This window comes from Hyperolius riggenbachi, chromosome 2, assembly GCF_040937935.1.
Source record: "Hyperolius riggenbachi isolate aHypRig1 chromosome 2, aHypRig1.pri, whole genome shotgun sequence".
NCBI classification, from domain to species: domain Eukaryota; kingdom Metazoa; phylum Chordata; class Amphibia; order Anura; family Hyperoliidae; genus Hyperolius; species Hyperolius riggenbachi.
The window spans coordinates 502,799,431-502,822,202 of NC_090647.1; the positions used below are offsets into that span (position 1 = coordinate 502,799,431).

Genomic DNA, 22,772 nt, shown 5'->3' on the forward strand with positions numbered 1-22,772 from the left:
GCCGGCCGCCTCGCGTCATCACGGCGGCCGGCGTGAAAGTACTGCGCATGCGCGAACAAAGCGCGCATGCGCAGTACTTTCACGCCGGCCGCCGTGATGACGCGAGGCGGCCGGCGTGTGACGTAATCCGCGTCATATGCGGAAGAAGCAGCCCGACACTCGGGAGAGTGTCGCCCGGGCTGCGGCCTGCCAGCCATTCCGGAGCGGGGAGAAGGAGAGGAGCCAGGACGCCGGCGTGGGACCTCCCGACCAGCACTGGGCTGGAAAAAGCCCCTGGTGAGTACAACTTTCCATTTTTTTCAGAGCTCGGAGTCCCTTTAAGGGCCAAATTTAATGCCTCTAAGGGCCAGATTTGGCCCGTGGGCTGGAGTTTGACATGTATGCTTTAGATTGTAAGCTCGCAAGATAAGGGCTCGCACCCTTTTCTGTCTTGGAATTTGGTATACATTTTTTGCACCAATTTTGTATTTTTTATATTGGCACACACAATTGTTTGTATTGTTTTTGTACCCCTTGTTTGTTTCTTACGGAACTTGGAGCTCTGTAAATCAATTATAACAAAAAGACAAGCAACTAAATTTAATCAAGAGGGTGGGAGGTCTCACCAGGAAAGGTTGGACAAACTGTGCTTATTTAGCCTGGAAAAGTGGCAACTTAGAGGTGATCTAATTAACACATAAAATACAAATACATCCAAGGGCAAAATACAAGCTTGGCAAATCAGCTTTTAATCCCAGAGGTCAAAAGGACATGAACTAAAAATCACAGAACTTTATTTGATGTAGCTGAACCTGCCTGGCAGCAGCATTGAGTCTATAAAAACTCCCAGTGCAAATATTTGAGAATCAGAACTTCATCTGAGCATCTTTTACAATAATCCTCTAAGTGCAGGAACAGGATAGTCACCCTAGCATGCTGCAAGGGAACACTGTGTCCTACATCATCCCATCCAGAAATCACTTAACAGAGTCTGAGGAAGTCCGTATGAATGAAACCATTTGGGTAGAGGAATTATATTTTATATTCTATATTCTATATTCATGGCTAGGCAAATCCCAGAAGCTGGGAATCAATGTAAAGTGGACCTGAACTCTTGCACAGGACAGAAGAAAAACAGAGAGAAATGCACCCTGTGTGTATTTAGAGAGCTTAGCCTAATTGCCCTTCATCTCTGACTAATCACCACCGTAATTTGATCTCTCAGTTGTGACTGCTGGCTGCCTTGGCAGAGCAGCTAATTTGTAAACACGAGATTGTAAGCCTACGTCTGCTTCCATAAAAGCAAGAAGCAGACAAACTTCAGCATTATTGCAGGATTTGAATCAGCTGTAACAAAGAAATGTTTTTTTCTTTAAAGTGGATCCGAGATAAACTTTTACTCATTGCATAATTGTGTTCCTTTCATATAGTTTATAGGGCATTCCTCAAGCCAAATACTTTTTTTGTTTTGTTTTAATATTCTAATTCCATATAAACTAAAAAAGCCTCGCCCACAGCTCTTTTTGTGCCTTGGCACTGTAGCAAGGGCTTATGGGGGCCCAGTCTGGGCAGGAGGAGGAGGTTACTAACCATTGAATTCAGAGGCAGAGGGAAGGAGAGGGGAGTGAATTTATACACAGGCAAGCTGATAGCATCTACAGCCCTCAGCCTGTGACAATGTGACAAACAGAACATGGCTGCCCTCACTGTATCACAGGAATAAAGAATCATATACTGTTGAAGCGGTTTGCAGCTAGATTTGATGTGTAAACTATCTAAACTTTAGAAAAGATATATAGACAAGTTATTTGTCATAGTTAGTTTTTCATCTCAGATCCGCTTTAAAGAGAACCTGAACTGAAAATAAAAAGTCAAAATAACCATACATAGGTCATACTTACCACCTGTGCAGTCTACTCCTTAATCTCTTTCTCCTCTCCCGTGTCCTGTTTGTCTACTGTGATTAATGACATTCTTCGTCCTACTTCTTATTGTGATCCCTTCCAGTTCTGACAAAATATTGTCAGAACTGGAAGGGATCACAGTAAGAAGAAAATGGTGAGCTTCTGAGAGGAACTGACAGTGAGGTAAATATGTACCGTAATATTCATTTGCAGCTAGGTCATGTGTTTATTTTAAATAATTTTACTCGCATCAGGTTAGCTTTAAAGGTTATTATGCTGTTGCTCATCTCTTAGAGCAGAGAGGAAGTTCTGCGTTCAGGTCCACTTTAACACTTTCCAATCCTTTTTCCTGATCACCCACATTCTTCCCCCCAGCACTTATTTTTTTCTGGTCTGCTGGCGGGGGGGAATGGGCGATAGGTATTTGTGGTGGTGATGGTGATCTGGGGGGTTGCATTAGAGCGAGGAGGTGACCCGTCGCCGTGGCAGAGCCAACGCCAGCTTGAGCTGTAGCTCCGCTCCTTGCACACGCTGCAGCTTAAAGGGATACTGTAGGGGGGTCAGGGGAAAATGAGTTGAACTTACCCGGAGCTTCTAACGGTCCCCTGCAGACATCCTGTGCCTCCGCAGCCACTTACCGATGCGCCGGCCCCGCCTCCGGTTCTCTTCTGGAATTTCAGACTTTAAAGTCTGAAAACCACTGCGCCTGCGTTGCCGTGTCCTCGTTCCCGCTGATGTCACCAGGAGCGTGCTGCACAGACACAGACCATACTGGGCCTGCGCATTTTTGCTGCAGCGCGCCACATGTGGACATATCCCTATTGGGGACTGTCCCCAGAAGTGCTCACAATGTATTCCCTACCATAATCATGCAAAATTTCTAGAGTACATGTGTATGTGAGCCCAAAATGACACTCCCTGCAAAGGATTTATAAAAATATACTGACCGGCTTCCCTGCTCGCTGTACACTTTTTTTGTTGTTGGACGGAGCAACTGCCATTCACTAAGTGCTTTTAAAAACAAATAAAATCCTGAGAACTCCCAAATGAGGAGATGGGCTAGTCAAAGCCTGTTGCTTCTGTCAGATTTCTACTACTCACTGTAAGTGACAGCAACATAGGAGAAAAGTAATGTATAGCACATTTTTCTCTTCTTATTGTACTTCTTATTTGTATATTTTTACATGTACTTGAAATTTTACAATTTTCGTGATAGTTGCCCTTTAAGGTTAAGCATTGAGGAGGGACAGTTAAAGTAAACCTGAACAAATGTATACATACCTCTGGCTTTTTCCAGCCCCCCCCCCCCCCCCCCCCAGGCTGATCGGTCCCTTGCCATCCTCCTCCGCCACCTGGATCCTGATATGGGTCATAGTAATTTAGAAAGTCGGGCCGCAACCCCCCCCCCCCCCCCCAAAGGTGTTCCAATCGCCGGGAGAGTTCTGCGACTGTGCGTTGGGTTTGTTTGACCTGTATAATGTGGGTGCACCTAGCTTGCAAATTACTGCATATTAGGTTAAGGGGCAACTGGCCTGAGAGGGATATGGAGGCTGTCATATTTATTTTCTTTTAAACAATACCAGTTGCCTGCCTATCCTGCTGATCTTTCATGCATCAGTAGGGTCTGCATCACACCTGAAACAAGCATGCGGCAAATGCAGTCAAACCTGAACTGAAAATGAAAAGTCAAAATAAACATACACAGGTCATACATCCCGTGTAGTCCCCTCATCAATCTCTTTCTCCTCTCCTGCGTCCTGTTTTTCCACTGTGATCAATGGAATTCTCCGCCCTCCATTTTGAAAATAGCCATTACCCCATAACAGCTTCCTGGTCAGCACACTGTTAAATTGTAACATCGCCCACTTGAGCCATAGGGAAACATGGACATTACCTTGCGCATTCAGTTGCCCTTTCAGCTGTAACTGACAGCAACTGATATATAACCGATAGCGATTGATATATTTCAGTTCTGACAAGATCTTGACGGAACTGGATGGAATCATTGTTAGAAGCAAATGGTGAGCTTCTGAGAGAAACTGACGGCGAGGTAAGTATGTTATATTCATTTGCAGGTACTTCATGTGTTTATTTTAAATATTTTTACTTGGTTGAGGTTCACTTTAAGTCAAACGTCTGACCTGCATGCTTGTTCAGGGTGTATGGCTAAAAATATTAGCGGCAGAGGACCAGCAGGACAGCCAGGCAATTATTATTATTATTTAGTATTTATATAGCGCCGACATATTACGCAGCGCTGTACAGTGTATATATATCTTGTCACTAACTGTCCCTCAAAGGAGCTCACAATCTAATCCCTACCATTGCCATATGTCTATATTATTATTATGTAGTGTAAGTACTGTAGTCTAGGGCCAATTTTTTGGGGAGCCAATTAACTTATCCGTATGTTTTTGGAATGTGGGAGGAAACTGGAGTGCCCGGAGGAAACCCACGCAGACACGGAGAGAACATACAAACTCTTTGCAGATAGTGCCCTGGCTGGGATTCGAACCAGGGACCCAGCGCTGCAAGGCGAGAGAGCTAACCACTACGCCACCGTGCTGCAATTGGCATTGGTTAAAAGGATATACATATGGCAGCCTCCATATCCCTTTCAGTTCAGTTGTCCTTTAAGGGTCTCCTTTCAGTGCTATCGAGGCTTCTGTAAAAGACATTTGGTGAAATTTGTTTTTAAGATATTCCTGCCAAGATATTTACTGGCTTTCTTTCCCATAATGGAGATCTTCCCAAATCCTGCTCTTGAACTAGGTCACGCACCATGGTTTTCTCTAAGTCATTAATATGTATTTAACACAAATTGCTAATGTATTTTCATGCAAACTTGCACACAGTTTTTAGCAAAGCTCCACAGTCAGCGGCCAACAGTGTTCCTGGTAGTTTGGGAACAGACGGCGCCCGCAGCTGCCACCGCAGTGCTGAACAGACAACATGATGACTCATCCGTGGAAACTGGAGGGCGATACTGACATACTCTCTGCAACTTGCTTGTGCAATACGGAGGAATAGGAGGCTACAGGAAATGCCTTCCCATGTATAAAGGTTACCCATCTTCACTATTAGGTGCCAGTAAAATGACTGCATAATATCAGGTCCAAGTCTCAACCTATACAGTTCCGAGAGAGAGGGAGTTGTGTGTGCACCGCACTGAATCATGGGACAAGCGGTACAGTTTTTTCAGTAGCACGGCACAAATCCTGATGAATTCAGTTGCAGTCAGGGCCTGATTTACCATAAGGCACGGTAGGCACGTGCCTACTGGCGCCTGATGATAGAAAGGCGGCTCACTCCCCTCCCCAAGTGCCTTCCTCTCTCCTGCCCTATGCAGAGTATTGAGCAGAGCATAAATTAGAGGTTGCTCACCCAGGTCTCAGCATTCTACTGACCAGACCTCCCTTCAGTCGGGGGCACCACTATCTACTTAATACTGAGGGTACTCTGGCTATCTAATGCTAATGGACGCCTGTAGCTACCTATGACAGGCAGGGAAAGTAAGGGAGTAGCCACAGGTGGGACAGCCAGCACACATGCAGTGCGGGTCGGCGGGGGTTTGTAGGTTCATGGAGGGTGCAGTCTAGGGTGCCAGCACATCTGTGCCTACAGGCTCCTGTGATGTAAATCAGGGCCTGGTTGCAGTGGAACAAATCACATGCTAATTTAGAAAATGCTATGTCCAGTTGCACTAATTTTTGTTCAGCAGCAAACGGGCTAATTATATTCGATACCTAAAACTGCCATTTAAAAGTAGGATAAAACTCTGACATAACATTCAATAAAAATGTGTTTTCCTCTTTATATTACCCATGAAGTTATCTTTTTTGCTTTTTGTGCACAAGTAATATTGTCTGTTTACAAATACCAAGTTCCTAAAGTACAGTTTATCTGCTCTGAAAGCTGCCATTGCATTTTATTCATAGCTACTGTATTTATATCAGCACGCTGCTAATGTTTACATTCCTTTGTGAGCTACAATTAGTAAACAAAAGATATCACATCCGAAGCTGCCCACCGAAAAAGAAAGTGCTGTGTTAACTGTTTGAATGCTGTTCTGTTACCCATTTTTTTTTTTTTTTTTTTGGGAGCAAAGAAAAAATGTGGAGTTGAATGCTAATTTAAATACTACAGCCATATAAAGGAGAAATCTGTGTACGTGTCAAATAAAAAGTCCAGTTAGTTATGGAGGAGATGCATTCTTTTGCATTTAGAAATAACACCATTATCTTTAAATACTGTATATAATTTAAATACGACTGGTATTTTTTTTTTCCAGCCAATTCCATCACTTTTGCCAGTCATCTATTGCACCATTTAATGGCTAGATTTCTTGTAAGCTTTTGAAACTTTAAAGCAAACCTGTGACTTTAACAAAAGTTTCAAAACTCTGAATGACCCAGAGGCTTCTCCAACCCCCTTGCAGACCACCGCTCCTTGCCGCAACCCTCTTAATGCTGGGAATCCACGGCTCGGTTATGAGCCATTAAGATGGCTCGATAGATAATTTCCGACATGTCCGATCTCCCGCCCGATCGTGTAGCTGCTCGATTCCGAATTGCAGTGAATGGAAAAAGATAAGAAAAATGAGCAGAAGATAAGAGAATTGACAGCAGAATCGAGCTGCGAAATGATCGAACAGGAGAATCAAGCGGCAAAAATGAGCCGTGTATGCCCAGCATTACGGTTGTACTTCCATCCGTGTACAAGCGTGACCACAACGCGCAAGAAAATGTACAGAGGAAAAATCAGTGCACGAGCAGCTCCGTGGTACTGCACAGGCCATCCGCTCCGACGCAGTACAGTTGTGCTCGTACACGGACAGGAGCGTGGCCACGCAAACCTATTCAAAAAGCTCTTGTCAAACAGGTTCAGAGGGTCCCAGCACTGGAACAGCGAGCTCAAGGAGGATGAGAGAAGCCTCTGGATTATCCTCTACTTAAGTATCTATCTTTTTCACATTTTAAATTCACAGGTACGCGTAAAGTTTCTTCTTCAAGCATAATAAAGAACTAAAGAACAATCTGGTTCCTAACCAGAAAGTACCTAATTCGTTGCATCAGTGAGGTATGACTTATTCTTAAAGGGGAACTGAAGAGAGAGGTATATGGAGGCTGTCATGTTTATTTCCTTTTAATCAATACCAGTTGCCTGGCAGCCCTGCTGGTCTATTTCTCTGCAGTAGTATCTGATTAAAACCAGAAACAAGCATGTAGCTAGTCTTGTCAGCTCAGACTTATAAGTCTGAACCACTGAAACACCTGATCTGCTGCATGCTTGTTCAGGGGCTATGGCTAATAGTATTAGAGGCAGAGGATCAGCAGGGCTGCCAGGCAACTGGTATTGTCTAAAAGGAAATAAACATGATAGCCTCCATATACCTCTCTCTTCAGTTCCCCTTTAAGCACTCAAGATGAATACCCACCAAAAAAATGGATCGGGGAACCTAGGGTGACATGACCCGAGGAATGAGCGTTCCCCGGATCCATCTTTTACCGCGACTGCACACAACGGGCACGGACGATAGTTCAAATGATCATGGTACTTTGTGTGGGAGTCGTTGAAGACCTAAAGAACCTGATATGACGTAACATTCATTACCGTACATACACACATCGTGAAGTTGTGGAAACAATCGATCCACGCAGAAACAGTTGCGCGTTGTGGGAAAAATCGTGTTATGGTTATCTTTATAAACGTCTTCTCATTGCACAGTTTGTGGGGGAAAAATACAGTAGGTTTGGCAATTTATATTCCTGAGAATTCTGGTGAATAGATTGAGGACACTTACTTTTCCACGCAGCAGGTCTGTGCCAGTGTGTCAGGGAGTTCGTTGAGGAGTTGGGTTAAATCGCTTGTGCCCGAGAGGGTGACTAGGCTGGAAAGCAGAGCCGTTTGATGGGATGACTGGTCAGAGGTCTCTGTACTTAGAACCACCTTCACCAGCCTGCTCCAGAAGGCTTCCTTTAGAACATCAAGCACTGCAGAGGTCACTAGAAGAACAATCACATCATAGAGATACATCAGCAACAGCTACACTGGATGTCGGTGGCATGCAAACAGCTTTACATACTGATCCAACGTTCACCCAATAAAGATATTAAAGCAACGTCAACATTTTTTTTTTTACCTCTTATCCTACTGCCCCTTCTCCCCCCCCCCCCCCCCAACTATCCACAAACAAGGGCCCTCAACCCCACCCTGCTCATTCTCAGCTACAGGAGTGTGCAACATTGCAGTCACGTGATGCCCCTCCGAGTGAACCACACCTCTCCTAGTAAGAAATGGCTTGTGAATGTGTAATAAAGGGTAGGCAACAGAGGACATGTGCAAGTGCTATTTATATGTTCTCTGCCTATTACCACACTATTCCACCTTCTACTGCCACATTTTAGCAAAATGCAGCATAAAATCTATTGTTATTCCCACTTTGAGTGTCATTTGATCTCATGTAATTGACCCACCCATGGGCTGTATCTAGATGGTTCAGGAAATGAGATGCAATGGAGTTTGGTGAATTATGGTATTATGTTCTCATGGCCAGTAAATATGCAGTGCGCAAACCGCCAGGGGGGAGCACTGCTGTCTATTAGAGCCACACAAATTGCCACGCGTGGCACTAATGGAGTAACAGGCCGTGGCTGATCTAGAGAGGCCTGGTCCACACATAATAAACTGTAAGACAGCCAGATGCATCTTTATTGTCCTATCTATTTGGCTCTTTAATATAGAATTTTACCTTTGGACAGCTGTGTAGCCTGGAAGTTCTCTCTGGTCTTCAAGTAGCAGTTCATTATCGGCACAAGGATATCCATCTTCTTTCTCAGCAGGTTTTTCTTTCCAGGTTTTAAGCACCACAGCTCAAATTGCAGGAGGTGAGTCCTGCTGTGTTGCACCAGGAGAGCCGCCACGGCCAAAGAAGCCTGTGTCATCTTATCAAGACAATGTGTCAGAACATCGACTCCCACCACATGAGCAAAGGAAGGCTCTCTTTGCAGAGCCTCAGACAGCACCGGCTCTAGGTCTTCACCAGCCGAAGACGTCAAGAGACGCCCCACTCCTCTCACATGTTCCACCGTCAAGGCCAGATCCTCCTGACATTGTTTCCTTCGATGACCATCACTGAGCAGCTCCACCAACACTCTGCCGTAGCCACTCAACTGTTGATGTGGGGAGTCTGTACTGTCCTCCAGAAGAAATTCTGCGGGAAGTTTTAAAATGGCACTAATGAGGTCATTCAGCTGAGCAGTGTCCATGTAAGAGTGTAGGATCTGCAGCGCTTCCATCTGGCTGGACAGTTTCTTTGGGGCTTTCTTGCAGGTCTCTATTTCTCTTAAGACACTGGTTAATACGGCTTCAAAGCATTTGGCTAGCAGGTGAAGGCTGCTAGTTTGTTGAAGCAGAGGGGTGCTGGATTTCAGCAGCTGGATCAGCCCTTTGTTCATGCAAGACGACAGAGTTTTAACACCGACTGGGTTCAAGCTGTTCGGGGGGACAGACTGGCACTCTACAGCCAAAAACCAGCCCTCCAAAGTGGGGTGCTTGAAGGCTGCAGACAGCATGTCATCTAAGACCTGATGGAAATAAAAAAAAACAAAAAGGATTATCTGAGACTTGTTGATATGTGGAATCGTGGGCAACTTCACATGTACAGAGAGTTTTAGCAAATGAATATCCTTCAAACATCTCTAGAACAGTCATTCAATGAAATTCATGTGTCATCAGCAGCAACCTGAAGGTCCTTAGAGGTCTACTGCTACAGTATGAGCCGAATTTTACTGCTACAATACATCTCTATGGACATTTAAGTTACTGCTGGTAAGACAGCAGCAACTCGAGTTGAGAATACTTAAAGTAACAGAGGTTCTGGTTCTCCATGACTTAAAGTGGATCCGAGATAAACTTTTCCTCATTGCATAATTGTGTTCCTTTCATATAGTTTAAAGGGCATTCCTCAAGGCAAATACTTATTTTGTTTTAATACTCTAATTCCCTATAAACTAAACAAGCCTTGCCCACAGCTTCTCCAGAGTGCCTTGGCACTCGGAGCCTTAGTAACAAGGGCTTATGGGAGCTCAGTCTGGGCAGGAGGAGGAGAAGGTTACTAGCCAGAGATTTCAGAGGCAGAGGGGAGGAGGGAGAAGGAGATGGGAGTGAGGTTTTCACAGGCTGAGGGCTGGAGATACAGATCAGCTTGCCTGTGTGTAATGTGACAAAAGGAACATGGCCGTTTTCATTGTATCACAGGAATAAATAATCAAAAACTGTTGAAGCTGTTTGCAGCTAGATTTGCTGTGTAAATCTAAACTCTAGATAAGATATATAGACAAGTTACTAGGTATAGTTAGTTTTTCATCTCGGACCACTATCAGAAAAAAAATGTAAAATTTAAAGGACAACTGTAATGAGAGGTATATGGAGGCTGCCATATTTATTTACTTTTAAACAATACTAGTTGCCTGGCAGCCCTGCTGAGCTGTTTGGCTGCAGTATTATCTAAATAACTCCAGAAAAAAGCATGCAGCTAATATTGTAGATCTGACCATAATGTCAAAAACACCTGATCTGTTGCATGCAGAGAAGCAGCAGCAGGGGAAGATGTGCATATCTGAGTAAGCAAAGTACTCCCACTTGTGGTAAAGCCACAGTCAGGTAATACATCAAGACCTGCTTTTGCAGGCATGTTAACAATCATTTGATTAGGATGTCACAAGATAAGTAGGAGATTAAAGTTGCTTTGAGGCAGAGGCAGGCGGGGAAGGACATAACTGTATGTGTATAGTAGGTGGGGTCTGTAAAGGCTCCTAAACTGATCCACCGTGATGCACAACCAACCGCACAACATGACCAACGACACAGCAACTGGTTTACGCAAAACGCCAATTAACTAAACAACCAACTCACTTAAAGAGGAACTGCAGTAAAAATTACGAAAATGAGACCATGCTTAATTTTTGCAATAATTTTCTATGAATGATTTAGTCTTTGTTTGCCCAGTGTAAAATCTCTCCTCTCCCGGATTTACATTCTGAATTGTATATGGAGACATCTTTACTGCTGTCAGGTGAGGTCTCGGAAATCGGTCAGAATCGATCTGGCAGGTAAATCTGCCAAAAAATTGTATGGTGTGGATCCAGCAGAAGGAGATGCTGCTTTTTTGGCAATTGGACACAGCTTTTATTTCCCACAATGCAACAAGGCTCCCACAGTGTGATGACATTACCTAAGTGCTGACATCACACCATGGGAGGGGTTTCACCACATTATCAGCCATACAGAGCCTCCTGAGGATCCGTTTGAGAAAAGGTAAAGATTTCTAGTGGAAAAGGCAACATCGACTACTGATTGGGATGAAGTTCAATCCTTGCTTACAGTTCCTCTTTAAATACTGCACGCGTGGGTTTGGTCTGTCCCCTGGATGTAAACAGGTCGATATCGTGCACAAACAAAACTTAAAGCATAGCCCTAACAGTACTATGCCGACTGAATGAGAACATTGCAGTACTTTACAACAACTGACCTCAATTTAAATAAAGAGCTTTAATGTGGACCTGAACTGCACATGAAAGAAGGAAAACAGAGAAATGCACCCTGCATGTATTTAGAGAGTTTAGCCTGTTTAATTCCCCCTCATTTGTGTCTAATCACAAGTTGTAATTTGATCTCTCCCCGTGTCACATGACTGCCATGGCAGAGATGGCAGATACGCTCATTTGAAAGCACAGGATGTTAACAATATGTCTGCCTCCATGAATCAGGAACGCTGCAGATTTATTTTAGGATTTGTATCAGCTGTAACAAAGACATGTTTTGTTTAGAGGTTAATATGCAGTTGCGTATCGTTTAGAGCAGAGAGGAAGTTCTGAGTTCAGGTCCACTTTAAGCTTGCTGATATTTTATTACCGAGCTCCCTGTGGATTCCAGTGCATTGTTGGCTTCTGTGAACAGCTCAGAGTCTCCTTCATCTTCCTCTTTGTTCTCACTGTGGCTGTCTTGCAGCGGCTGGCATTGGCACAGGAGACAGCCGAGAAGGTCCAAGTACAGGCTGACCAATCCAGATCCTGAAAACTTTTTAAACTAGTGAAAAAAAAGCAAAATAAGTGTTCATATACAGAATACTGTCTGCATGTAAAACACAATTTCTGTTCTTGAAAGAAAAACACAAACGTTAGGAAGGTGGTTAATGATTTTTTGACTTTTCATTCCTAACCAAATGAAATCTAAATTATGCTTTAGTCTCTCTGTCGTGTTGTAAATAGTTTCACGAATGTTAAATGGGTAACACAAGCAGCATAATGCACATAACTGTAGCAAACCTCACGTTACCCATATACTGCAAGGTCACACTAATTGCGGTACAATATCTGTATGCTGCCTGCGGTTAGGGCCTTTTTCACTGGTGTTTGGGTACTGTGTTTGCAATTTCATTCCATTGTGATTTTGCCCTGCAATCAGGCCTGTCCTGCCCATGATGCCGTTTCCTCAGGCGGCGTCAGGCGGCATCCTGCCCACCTCCCATCCGCCGCTGGTTTCGGGTGGCCTCCTCCTGTGTCCTGCAGCAGGACAGGCTTGCTGGGTCCCCCGACCTGCCTGCTCAACTCAGATCCAAGTAACCCAGGCCACATCGCTGCAGGAAGAAAGGAGAGTGGTTCCCGTAGCAACCCTCTGCTATGGGGACCAATGTCCTCTTCACAGCAGCTCTGGCACTGCAGGTCATGCGGAGCTGCATATGACCCTGTCGGCGCACTCTGCCACAGAGGCATATGTTTGTCATTTTTTTGCTTTGCAGTGTGATGCGGCAGGAGCATGGAATCGCAACACAAAAATTAAGTGTAAAACTGTCCTGTACGTTATGTCATATGGCAATACAGCTTGATAAGGGGCTGTTACGCCTGAAACAGCAGTCCTTCACTGTTGTCTATTTTCTTATGCAATAAAAGAACTTTACTATTTATAGTGTTGCTGACCTATTCGTTGTTCAATACCAGTTCCAGACAGCTGTCAGGTGGGGAGGGAGACTATAGTCTAGTTTATAGTTGGATTCTCAATGGAATATAGGAAACCTATTGGGTTCAGTGAAAGCAGCCAGCTCTGCTAGGGTAGCAAAACTACCTAGTGTGCCGCCTTACTGGCAGACAGGTACACAATGATCTACTGCAGGGTCACTTGAACTAGTCAGCACCAGCCTTGTTGTCTTCCACCACCGTGAAGGGCCTACAGACAGTAATAGCTGCGTACCTTTGGGGTAAAGAGACGGCCAGGTTCAGATGAAACTGACCTACAAGCAGCAATAAAATAAAAAAAAAAGGGTGATTGTAACTACAATCTTGTTACAAACATTTTATTAGCAAGAGCAACAGGTTTCACGGGTCCAAGTCCGCTTCCTCAGGCCAGTAACAGTGCCAGAGTATAGACAGCTGATTACCAAAGGTGACCTCTCTTTGTGTCCTTTGCTAATTGGCTGTCTATACTCTGGCACTGGCCCGAGGAAGCGGGCTTGGACCCGTGAAACGCGTTGTCCTTGCTAATAAAATTATTCGGTCTATAACAAGACTGTCGTCATTGAGGTATTGCTGCTTTTAACTCAGTTTTATCCAAACCTAAGTGCCTATTTACCCAATTGTGATTAACCAACCCCCCCACACACTGATGTAGGAGGGGTCCACACAGATCACACATGGTATCAGCCACTGTGATGGCCTGTTGTTTTTAGTAAGGAGAGCGACCACTTCCCAGTCCCATTTGGGACACCCCGATCAGAGTCAGGATCATTGTCTTCACCTGCTTCCTGTGGTCGGTTGCCCCTCTGAAACCCACCTTTGTGAGTAACCAATTTACCTGAAATTCATTACTTCATTTATCGACATGCTACACAATTTGGGCTCCCGTTTTTGTCTCCTGTACTTTTTTCTCCAGGGTGTCCAGACCCCCCCCTCCCCATATTGCAAGTTGTGTACCTTGCTGAAGGTATCCACAGTGGTCTTCAGGCAGACAAGGGTGTGCGTCACAGCCAGGGGCAGCCCTTCCAGGGGGATCTGTGACACGGCGTCCTTCACGCTCTGCTGTGTGACATCATCCGCCTGACGCTCCACAAATATCTGCTTCAGCAGAGAATGATAAGAAGAGCCTCCAACCTGTTCAGCCTCCTCCAGCTCAGATTCTTCTCCTGTAAACTGGAATAAAGAAACCTATTATTCAAAACCACATAAATATATTCATGAAAAATGGGAATTTTCTCTAAAAGGAACAACATTTCTCATTATGATTGCCTTTACTGTCCCACCCCAAATGGGATGTGTAACCCTGGGCCTGGAGTTGAGCACTGTACAGACATGCATCTTTTTCAGCTGACAGTCTGCAGCCAGCCAGTGACAGTTCATGCATGTTCCACACAGCACCATGTACAGACCTTTGGAGAGAGAAGGGGGAGAGGGACAGGAATCTCACTACCCACAGCACTTGATGAGAAAATGCTATGTACATTACAATTAGAATATATTCCATACGATATACATTAAAAATTAAAAACTTTATAACTTGTGTCACCTACCAGAATCTCTTTAGTGGAGGGCGGCAGCCACAGGCTGTAATAGTTATAAAACCTCTGAAGCCAGATATAGCCTGTGGAAGTTTCATCCAAGGGATGCAGCTCTTTATCATAAGACTGTAGCAATAAGCAGAGGGCGAGAGGATCGCGCTGGTTGTGCAGTACGTCAGTCAGGACAGACACCAAATACCGGATCACACACTCTATAGAGAGCACAGAGGAAGGAGAACATCAGTAAGAGGATACCAGACAAAGGTGAGAATGCTGTGTATGATAAGCCCACTCTAGCGGGTGCATGTCATATCGCCGCCGCTCAGTTCGGCGTGGTAAGAGCCGAGTGACTGCTCTCAACGCTGCAGCTATACTCCGAGCTGGCGTTAAACACTATTCCCCCTCCGAGTTGTCGCAACTCGGAGGGAGATGTAATTCGAGGTCTGGCAGCCGCCAGAGACCCGAATTGCTGATACGTGCCGCGCGCAGCATAGCATTGCTGCTATAGGGCGCCCAGTTTCAGCGCTCGGCTCTGAGAGCCATGCGCCAAAATAAGCTGATCCGCACTCTGCCAGGATCATTTGATCACACTGGAAGTTTAAAAGGGTGCCGTTTAAACATGCAGCTTTTTCAAAATGTATGCACTCTGGCAGCCAGCAATCCATCTCGAGACACCAGCACTCCAACATCAGTAGCAAATAGAATTTGTCACCACTTTATATAGTGCAGGAATGGCAGCCAGTATAGACAGCACTGTCTAATGGGCACATTGATGTGCTGCTCAGTAATGTGTTCTGACAGCACACTGCTGCATGCATTCTGTGCGCAATGAACACTGCTCAGCAATGTGTTCTGGTAGCTCACTGCGGCATGCAGACTGCTCAGCAATGTGTTCTGACAGCACACTGCTGCATGCATTCTGTGCGCAATGCAGACTGCTCAGCAATGTGTTCTGACAGCACACTGCTGCATGCATTCTGTGCACAATGCAGACTGCTCAGCAATGTGTTCTGACAGCACACTGCTGCATGCATTCTGTGCACAATGCAGACTGCTCAGCAATGTGTTCTGACAGCACACTGCTGCATGCATTCTGTGCACAATGCAGACTGCTCAGCAATGTGTTCTGACAGCGCACTGCTGCATGCATTCTGTGCACAATGAACACTGCTCAGCAATGTGTTCTGGTAGCTCACTGCGACATGCAGACTGCTCAGCAATGTGTTCTGACAATGCACTGCTGCATGCATTCTATGCTCAATGCAGTGCTGTCCTATGCAGTAAAATGGAGTCAGCTCTGCAATGGAGAGTTTTTGTAAAAGGCCCAGCCTTGCAACGTAATACTGTTTAAAATGACCTTTGTATTTTAGTCTGTTGCTTTTATAATGGTTTTAAAGGTAACATGCAAGTTACCATTGCAACAGTATGCAAACGGTGTTAAAGGAAACCGGAGCTCAATGAAATAAAAAGATTTATACATACCTGGGGCTTCCTGTAGCCTCATCCGCTCGGATCGCTCCCACGCCGCCGTCCTCCGCTGCTTGCAGCTTCGATACCTGGTCCCGTCACTTCAGCCAGTCTGATGTAAAAGAAGTGCGCTCCTTGCACATCTCTCCAGCAGCCGCTGGAGAGATACATAGAGGGCGCACTTCTCCTGCATAGACTGGCCCCGAATGGCTGAAGTGACGGGCCCTGGTATCGAGCGGGGAGCGGAGGACGGTGGCGTGGGAGCGATCCGAGCGGATGAGGCTGGAGGAAGCCCCAGGTACGTATAAATCTTTTTATTTGATTGAGCTCCGGTTTCCTTTAACACCGTTTGCATACTGTTGCAATGGTAACTTGCATGTGATTGAGCTGTGGTATACTTTAAAGTGAACCTTAGGGGAACTTTGAGTCAAAAATGATTTGCCTACGGAAAGGGAAGCCCCTGGATTCATCTGAGGCTTTCCACGTTGTCCTCTGGACCTTTGCCGCTGCCCGGGACCCTTCTGCACATCGCAACTATGCTCCTCTTCATGCATGAGTGTGGTCACGCTTTAACCACGCGAGTACGGCCATGCCTGCACAGTAGCATGGAGCCATACTTGTGCAAGAAGAGGAGCTTGGAATCAGACAAGCTTTTGCCGAATTCCTTTGGTGCGTCTGTGCTTGGCAACGGTGAACAGCGTGGGAAGCCTCTACAGGATCCAGAGGCTTATCCCTTTTTTAGGTTCTTAGGAGGATGCTGGCACGTGTACGCAACACTTGGAAGTAATCACTCTCTTCTCAGTAACGGCTGCCAGTCATGCAGGCAGCCTTGCCAGTGAAGTATTTGAAGAGATTAAGAGGGGAGAGTAGGTGGAAACACCAGACTAATCACAGGAATGTCAGTATAATGCAGCTTATTATTCCCAGATAACTGGATAATTTTTTTAATTAGGGAAAGATGTGACTTGTCCTGCTTACTACTACAATGGCTCATTTGCTGAAGTGGATGATGAACACCACTGGCATTCAGAAGAAACTGACTGAGGCACGCTGAGCTCCTACCGTGTCCATCCTCCGCGCTCATCAGGATCTTGTTCCTGGCTTCAAGCACCACAGGCACTACGGCACTGAAAGGGAAAGTCTGGAGAATCATGTCTTCATCCAAACTAAAGCCAACTTCTTCATCCAGACCTTCACTGCCTTCAACCAGGACGTCCACCATGTCCATCACATCTAATGGGAAAGAACAATAAAATGAGGACAGGTTCTCTGAAGGAACGTATTATTCCGAGCCGTTCAGTTGTGGAAGTTCCCAGAGTCTGTGGACCCCTCACTCATGTTGACTGATATCTGTTGTCTGAAGACACCAGAGAGTACAATCAGCGTGTTGCCAAGCCAAAAGTTGTTTAGGTAATACCTTTAAAGGGAACCAATGTGAGAGGCATCTGGAGGCTGCCATATTTATTTCCATGTAAGCAAAGCCAGTTGCCTGGAAGTTCTGTTGATTTTCTGGCATACGTAGTGTCTGAGTTAAAACCCTGGAACTGAGTCAGAGTACCTGATCTGCATATGCTTGTTCAGGGCCAATGGTTAAAAGTATTAGAGACACAAGATCAGGAGGACTGGCAGGCAACTGGTATTGTTTAAAAATAAATTAATATGGTAGCCTCCATATCACTCTCACCTCTCGGAACTTTAATGACTATCTTGCAAGTTTTCGAAACTTAACAGTTTCTTCTTCAGGCAAGATACAGAACTGGATCAGAACTGTATAAAGCTGTTTCTTACATGCACAAACATTGTTTGAAGCAGTCATTAGACACAACATCCTTTTTACATTTCAAAGGAATTGGGACTTTACTGAACTAAAACGTATCAAGTTTCAAGTTGGGGTGCATACCCAGAATATGAAATATAAGTGTGTGCATGTAAAAAATGTCTTTATACGGTTCTGATCCAGTTCTCCATCATGCTTGAAGAAGGAACTTAAAGTTTCAAAATAAAACAGAAAACCGAGAGCCAAATATAGTGTAGTATGTATTGGAACAGGGAGGAAGAATGATACGTAATTATTATACTTACAAACAAGGGTTACCCCTTAGGCAACCACTGTATAGGCAGGTGGGGAGAACAGGCCTGTCCCCACTCAGGACTAAGATGTCGCTCTCTGTAGATAGAAGAAAAGAGGGTGTATCACCCTTCCACCAGGGGTGGAAAACTTGATATCAAGATGTACAGCGGCGTCAAAAGGATAAAATATGCTAAAAAGTTTAAACCATTCAGGTGGCGGCGGTGGACCAGCCACACAAAAACAGACACGATGCTGTCGCTTGAGATTGAGATAATTTATTCACATACTCCTAGATAAAATTGCAACGCGTTTCACGGGCACAATCCTGCTTCATCAGGCAATAAACAACCGGAGTATCACACAGCTATAGGTCCAATGACAGCCTGGCACCTCTGTAAAATCTTGTACAGTTGACCCTTAAGGAAAACCTGAGATGAAAAACACCTCAGGTTTTATACTTACCTGGGGCTTCCTCCAGTCCCCTGTAATCCGTATGGTCCCTCAGATTATGTCCATTCCCCACTGTTGCACCACTGTGAGGCCCCCGATTCAGCCATCCAATAGTTGTTGTGAACTGCACATGCGAAGAATGCGCCTGACCACAGAAGCATGATTGGGGGTGTGCACAGCCAGGACCACGCATGCGCAGTGGCCCGTAACTGGGCCATTCAGGAATTTATCGGGCCAGACTGCGAGGGGATAGAAAGGGACATGACTGAATCTGAGGAACCAGACAGACTACAGGGGGCTGGAGGAAGCCCCAGGTAAGTATGAAACCTGAGGTGTTCTTCATTTCAGGTACTTTTTATAGGTACAGTATTACCTAAACAACTTTGGTTTGCCTTATAATGTTCTCCATGACTACCACTGGACCACATGCAACTGGTTTGACCTGGTTTACTATAATTATTACAATATGTAGAAGAAAAACACATTCAGAGTGTGAGATCCTCACACTCTGCACGTCCTCAGCTGCCCTTTACACCACCATGCAATCTGATTGGAGAATGATTTCGCGCATAGTGGCATATCCATAACACTCATATTAAAAGTGACAAGGTTATTTTGACTATTTAACACACTGAACACATCTCATTCTTATTTATGGATTTGTGTTGTTTTGTCAGATTAGCTATTTGAGAAGGATTCATATTCAAAATAGCTTTCTGTTACAGTCAGTGAAAGATGATTAATTTGTCTGTTAAATAGGAATTTCAAATTGCTTATTTTGAAAGTTCCAATTTGACAGCTGAACAGTTTGACATGTTGAAAAGCAGCTTATTAACTTCTTAACAGGGCTGTAAAAGATAGCGGAGCAGCAACTTAGAAAAAAGGGAAAAAAGAACCCATTGATGGGTTTTATATAAAAGCCACAAGTCCAGAACATTTTTATATGTGCATTTAAAATATCATCATAACACATGAATATCATACCCACAAGAGAATGTAAGGAGAATAAAAAACCACCTGCTGCACAAAATTCATAGATCCTCATCTACCACTTAAAGAGACTCTAAAGCGAGTCTAAATTCTATTTTTTAACGTTAATTAATGTTAAGCCCCATAAGCCCTGCTAAACCGCCACTATCCCGCGGCAAAACAAGGGGTTAATACCCCCCAAATCCCCCTGCAAAATCCACGACTTTCTTGGCTGCAGCTCTGCCTCCATGTGCGTCAATCGCCACACAGATCTCCGCCTCTCCCCACCCCTCTCTGTGAAGGCAGATTGAGAAGGTGGGGGGGGGGGGGGGGAGAGGAGGCGATCAGCGGTGATTGACACGCTTGAGGCAGAGCTTATGGCTGTAGCTCTGCCTCAATCAGGAAGCACTCCCCAGGCACCACAGAGGGGATTTGGGGGGTATTAACCCCTCGTTTTGCCGCGGGATAGTGGCGGTTTAGCTGGGCTTAAGGGGCTTAACATGAATACAGGTTAAAAAAGACACCCTGTAGCTGCACACCAAGGTGCGTAACTAGAGCGGAACAGCCCCTGTGACTGCACGTGGGCCCCGGGCTGTAAGGGGGCTCCAACTACTACTTCATTCCCTCCGATAAAGGGGTCCATCATTCAGAGCAGGCGTTTTTGTGACTTCACTTGTTATAAGTGTAGAGATCATGACGTTCACACTTGACCCTTGCAAGATGGGCCCCCAGGATGTGAGAGTCACTGTGGGTAGGCAAGGGAACGGGTGTGAACATTTGGGGGCCCCATCAAAGTATTGCTGAGGGGCCCTATGATTTGTAGTTACTCCCCTGTGCATACCTGACTACCAATCATTCTGACCAACCCCACCTAGAAAACGCCAGGAAAATATTACAAAAATTAGTTTGCAATAGTCATGGCTTCCCTATGAAGTAAAGGTGCATCCACATGCAGGATTTCCGCCACCCACGTGTATCGAAACTTCATCCTAGAGACAATTCGGGTCTGGGTTCTGTACAGACGTGTCGATAGTCCGCAGGCTAAAGCATTGTACACATGCTAGACAAAACATGGCCAAAGTTGCCAATGACCGCCTCTGCTAAGAACGCAACATGAGTATAGCAGCCTCCCCCTTGATGCTACTACCAGTGATCAGTCTGGCGGATTGACTTGGCTGATCGCTGGCCAAGTGCACGGTTCTTCTCATTCACCCATGTGAGGCTCCTTGTGCGCATTTTTCATCGGCCCAACATAGCAACACAAGTTTCTGCCCTGCACTGTCAAACGAGGGATAGAATCCTAATCCCTACTGGGCTGTATGCCCCTCATGTATGAGGCTTCAAGTGTCCTGTGCAGCAGATTGTTTTTTGTAAAAATAAACCTCCCCATAAGGGAGGTTCATAATGGAGTGTGCTGTTGGTGGAGCGGGGGTTGGGGTGAGCCTCACTACTTACCTAAAGGGTGCTGCTTCTCTGGCCACCGGCCAGTAGGGGATGCATCATTTTCTCCACCTGATCAGCAGCATCTTCTGGATTTTGCAGTGCCCGGCAATATGTTGCGCATGCAGAAATGCAAGCTGGGAAATGGAGTGCATGGATGCAAGTACATCTCTTATTTTCAGTTAATATCGCGTTTCATTCCACTTTAAATAATTCAGCCAGTTAACATAAAAGTTAGAAAGTATATTAGCGATACAGGAATATGTTTCCAGAATGCACTCTGATCAGACAGGGCTAGTACTGGCAATGATAATTACAGCTAGCACAGTATATGCAGCACTAGGCAAGGATAACTAACACTTATCCTGCTACGATCACACAGCTACATGTATTTAGACTTAAGGGGCCCATACACTCAGCCGATTTCTGTCCGATCGATCAATCGATTGGTCAACTGCAAATCGATTGACCAATCGACCGATTTACGGCCGATTTCGATCGATTTCAATTGATCTGGCAGGCTGGAAAATCTAGGTCGATCTGTTGAGATTGCTTATCATTTTGCATTGCTTATCATTTTGCATTGGCCCTAATGGAAATCTGATGGCAAAAAAATGCCATCAGATCGATTTTCAATAGATTTCAAACTGAAATCTATTGGAAATCTGTTCCTAGTAAAAAAATGTTCCTAAACACATCAGATAGATCAGAAATCTATCTGATGATCTATCTGCTGCTAATCTAACAAGTGTATGGCCACCTTTAGTCTGATTTCACACTATACACTGGCGTTAGCACCGCCAAAAACAGGCCTGCAGGAAACCCCGCGTTAGTCTGGCATTCAGCCAAGCAGTAAGACACACGCGTGCTGCGTTCACTTCCTGCTTCAAGTATATGGAAGTGCACAGAAGCGTATTGTAAAAATATGATTCTGCGCATGCACGCTGCAATGTCGCAACGCCATGGCTTTAAAAAACTTTGCATCATCACAGGCTAACATGACTTCCGCATCGACACACATCGCCGCGCGGTAACATGGGTATGCGCTAGCGTTAAATTGGGCAATTCCAGCGCAGCGTACTCTAACGTGGGAAGTATGAACTTCCCCATAAACTTTCATTAGGCAGCGACGCAATTTGACGCAACGCGCCAGTGTGTAAGGGCCCTAAATATTCCACTTGTTTAACCACTTGCCGACCGCGCACTCATAACGCGCGTCGGCAAAGTGGCAGCTGCAGGACCAGCGACGCAGATCTGCGTCGCCGGCTGCAGGCTAATTAATCAGGAAACAGCCGCTTGCGCGAGCGGCTGCTTCCTGTCAATTCACGGCGGGGGGTTCCGTGAATAGCCTGCGGGCCGCCGATCGCGGCTCGCAGGCTAAATGTAAACACAAGCGGAAATAATCCGCTTTGTTTACATTTTTACAACGCTGCTATAGCAGCAGCGTTGTACCAGATCAGCGATCACCGGCCAATCAGCGGCCGGGGATCGCTGTCACATGACAGGCAGGAGCCTGTTAGAGGCTGCACAGTACAGATCCGTTCCTGTGCAGCCTCCGATCTCCGGGGAAGGGAGGGAGGAGAGGGAGAGGGGGAATCCTGCGGTGGAGGCGGCTTTGAGGTGCCCCCCCCCCCCCCCCGCAAGCCACACGCAGGCAGGAGCGATCAGACCCCCCCAGCACATCATCCCCCTAGTGGGAAAAAAAGGGGGGCGATCTGGTTGCTCTGCCTGGTGTTTGATCTGTGCTGGGGGCTGTAGAGCCCACCCAGCACAGATCAGCGAAAACAGCGCTGGTCCTTAAGGGGGGGTAAAGGTTGGGTCATCAAGTGCTTAAAGACTACATGACTTTAGAGCCCATGTCAATATCTCAGTCAGCATAAACACCTTGAGTGCCTTTTGCCTCTTTAATGTATTCACAATTCAAATCACTAAGGCAGGGTAC

At 45.5% G+C, this 22,772-nt stretch overlaps 1 protein-coding gene across 1 annotated transcript in view; it reads right to left on the reverse strand.

The window, feature by feature from the left end:
* Positions 1–22,772, reverse strand: part of URB1 (URB1 ribosome biogenesis homolog) — a 117,982-nt gene that overhangs the window by 43,320 nt on the left and 51,890 nt on the right. Inside the window, exons 18-23 of the mRNA XM_068270487.1 lie at positions 16,963–17,133; positions 14,446–14,645; positions 13,853–14,068; positions 11,799–11,972; positions 8,635–9,469; positions 7,687–7,888 (exon numbers count right to left, since the gene is read on the reverse strand). Of these exons, the coding sequence (XP_068126588.1) occupies positions 7,687–7,888; positions 8,635–9,469; positions 11,799–11,972; positions 13,853–14,068; positions 14,446–14,645; positions 16,963–17,133 (1,798 nt within the window). The remainder of the gene's footprint in view (positions 1–7,686; positions 7,889–8,634; positions 9,470–11,798; positions 11,973–13,852; positions 14,069–14,445; positions 14,646–16,962; positions 17,134–22,772) is intronic.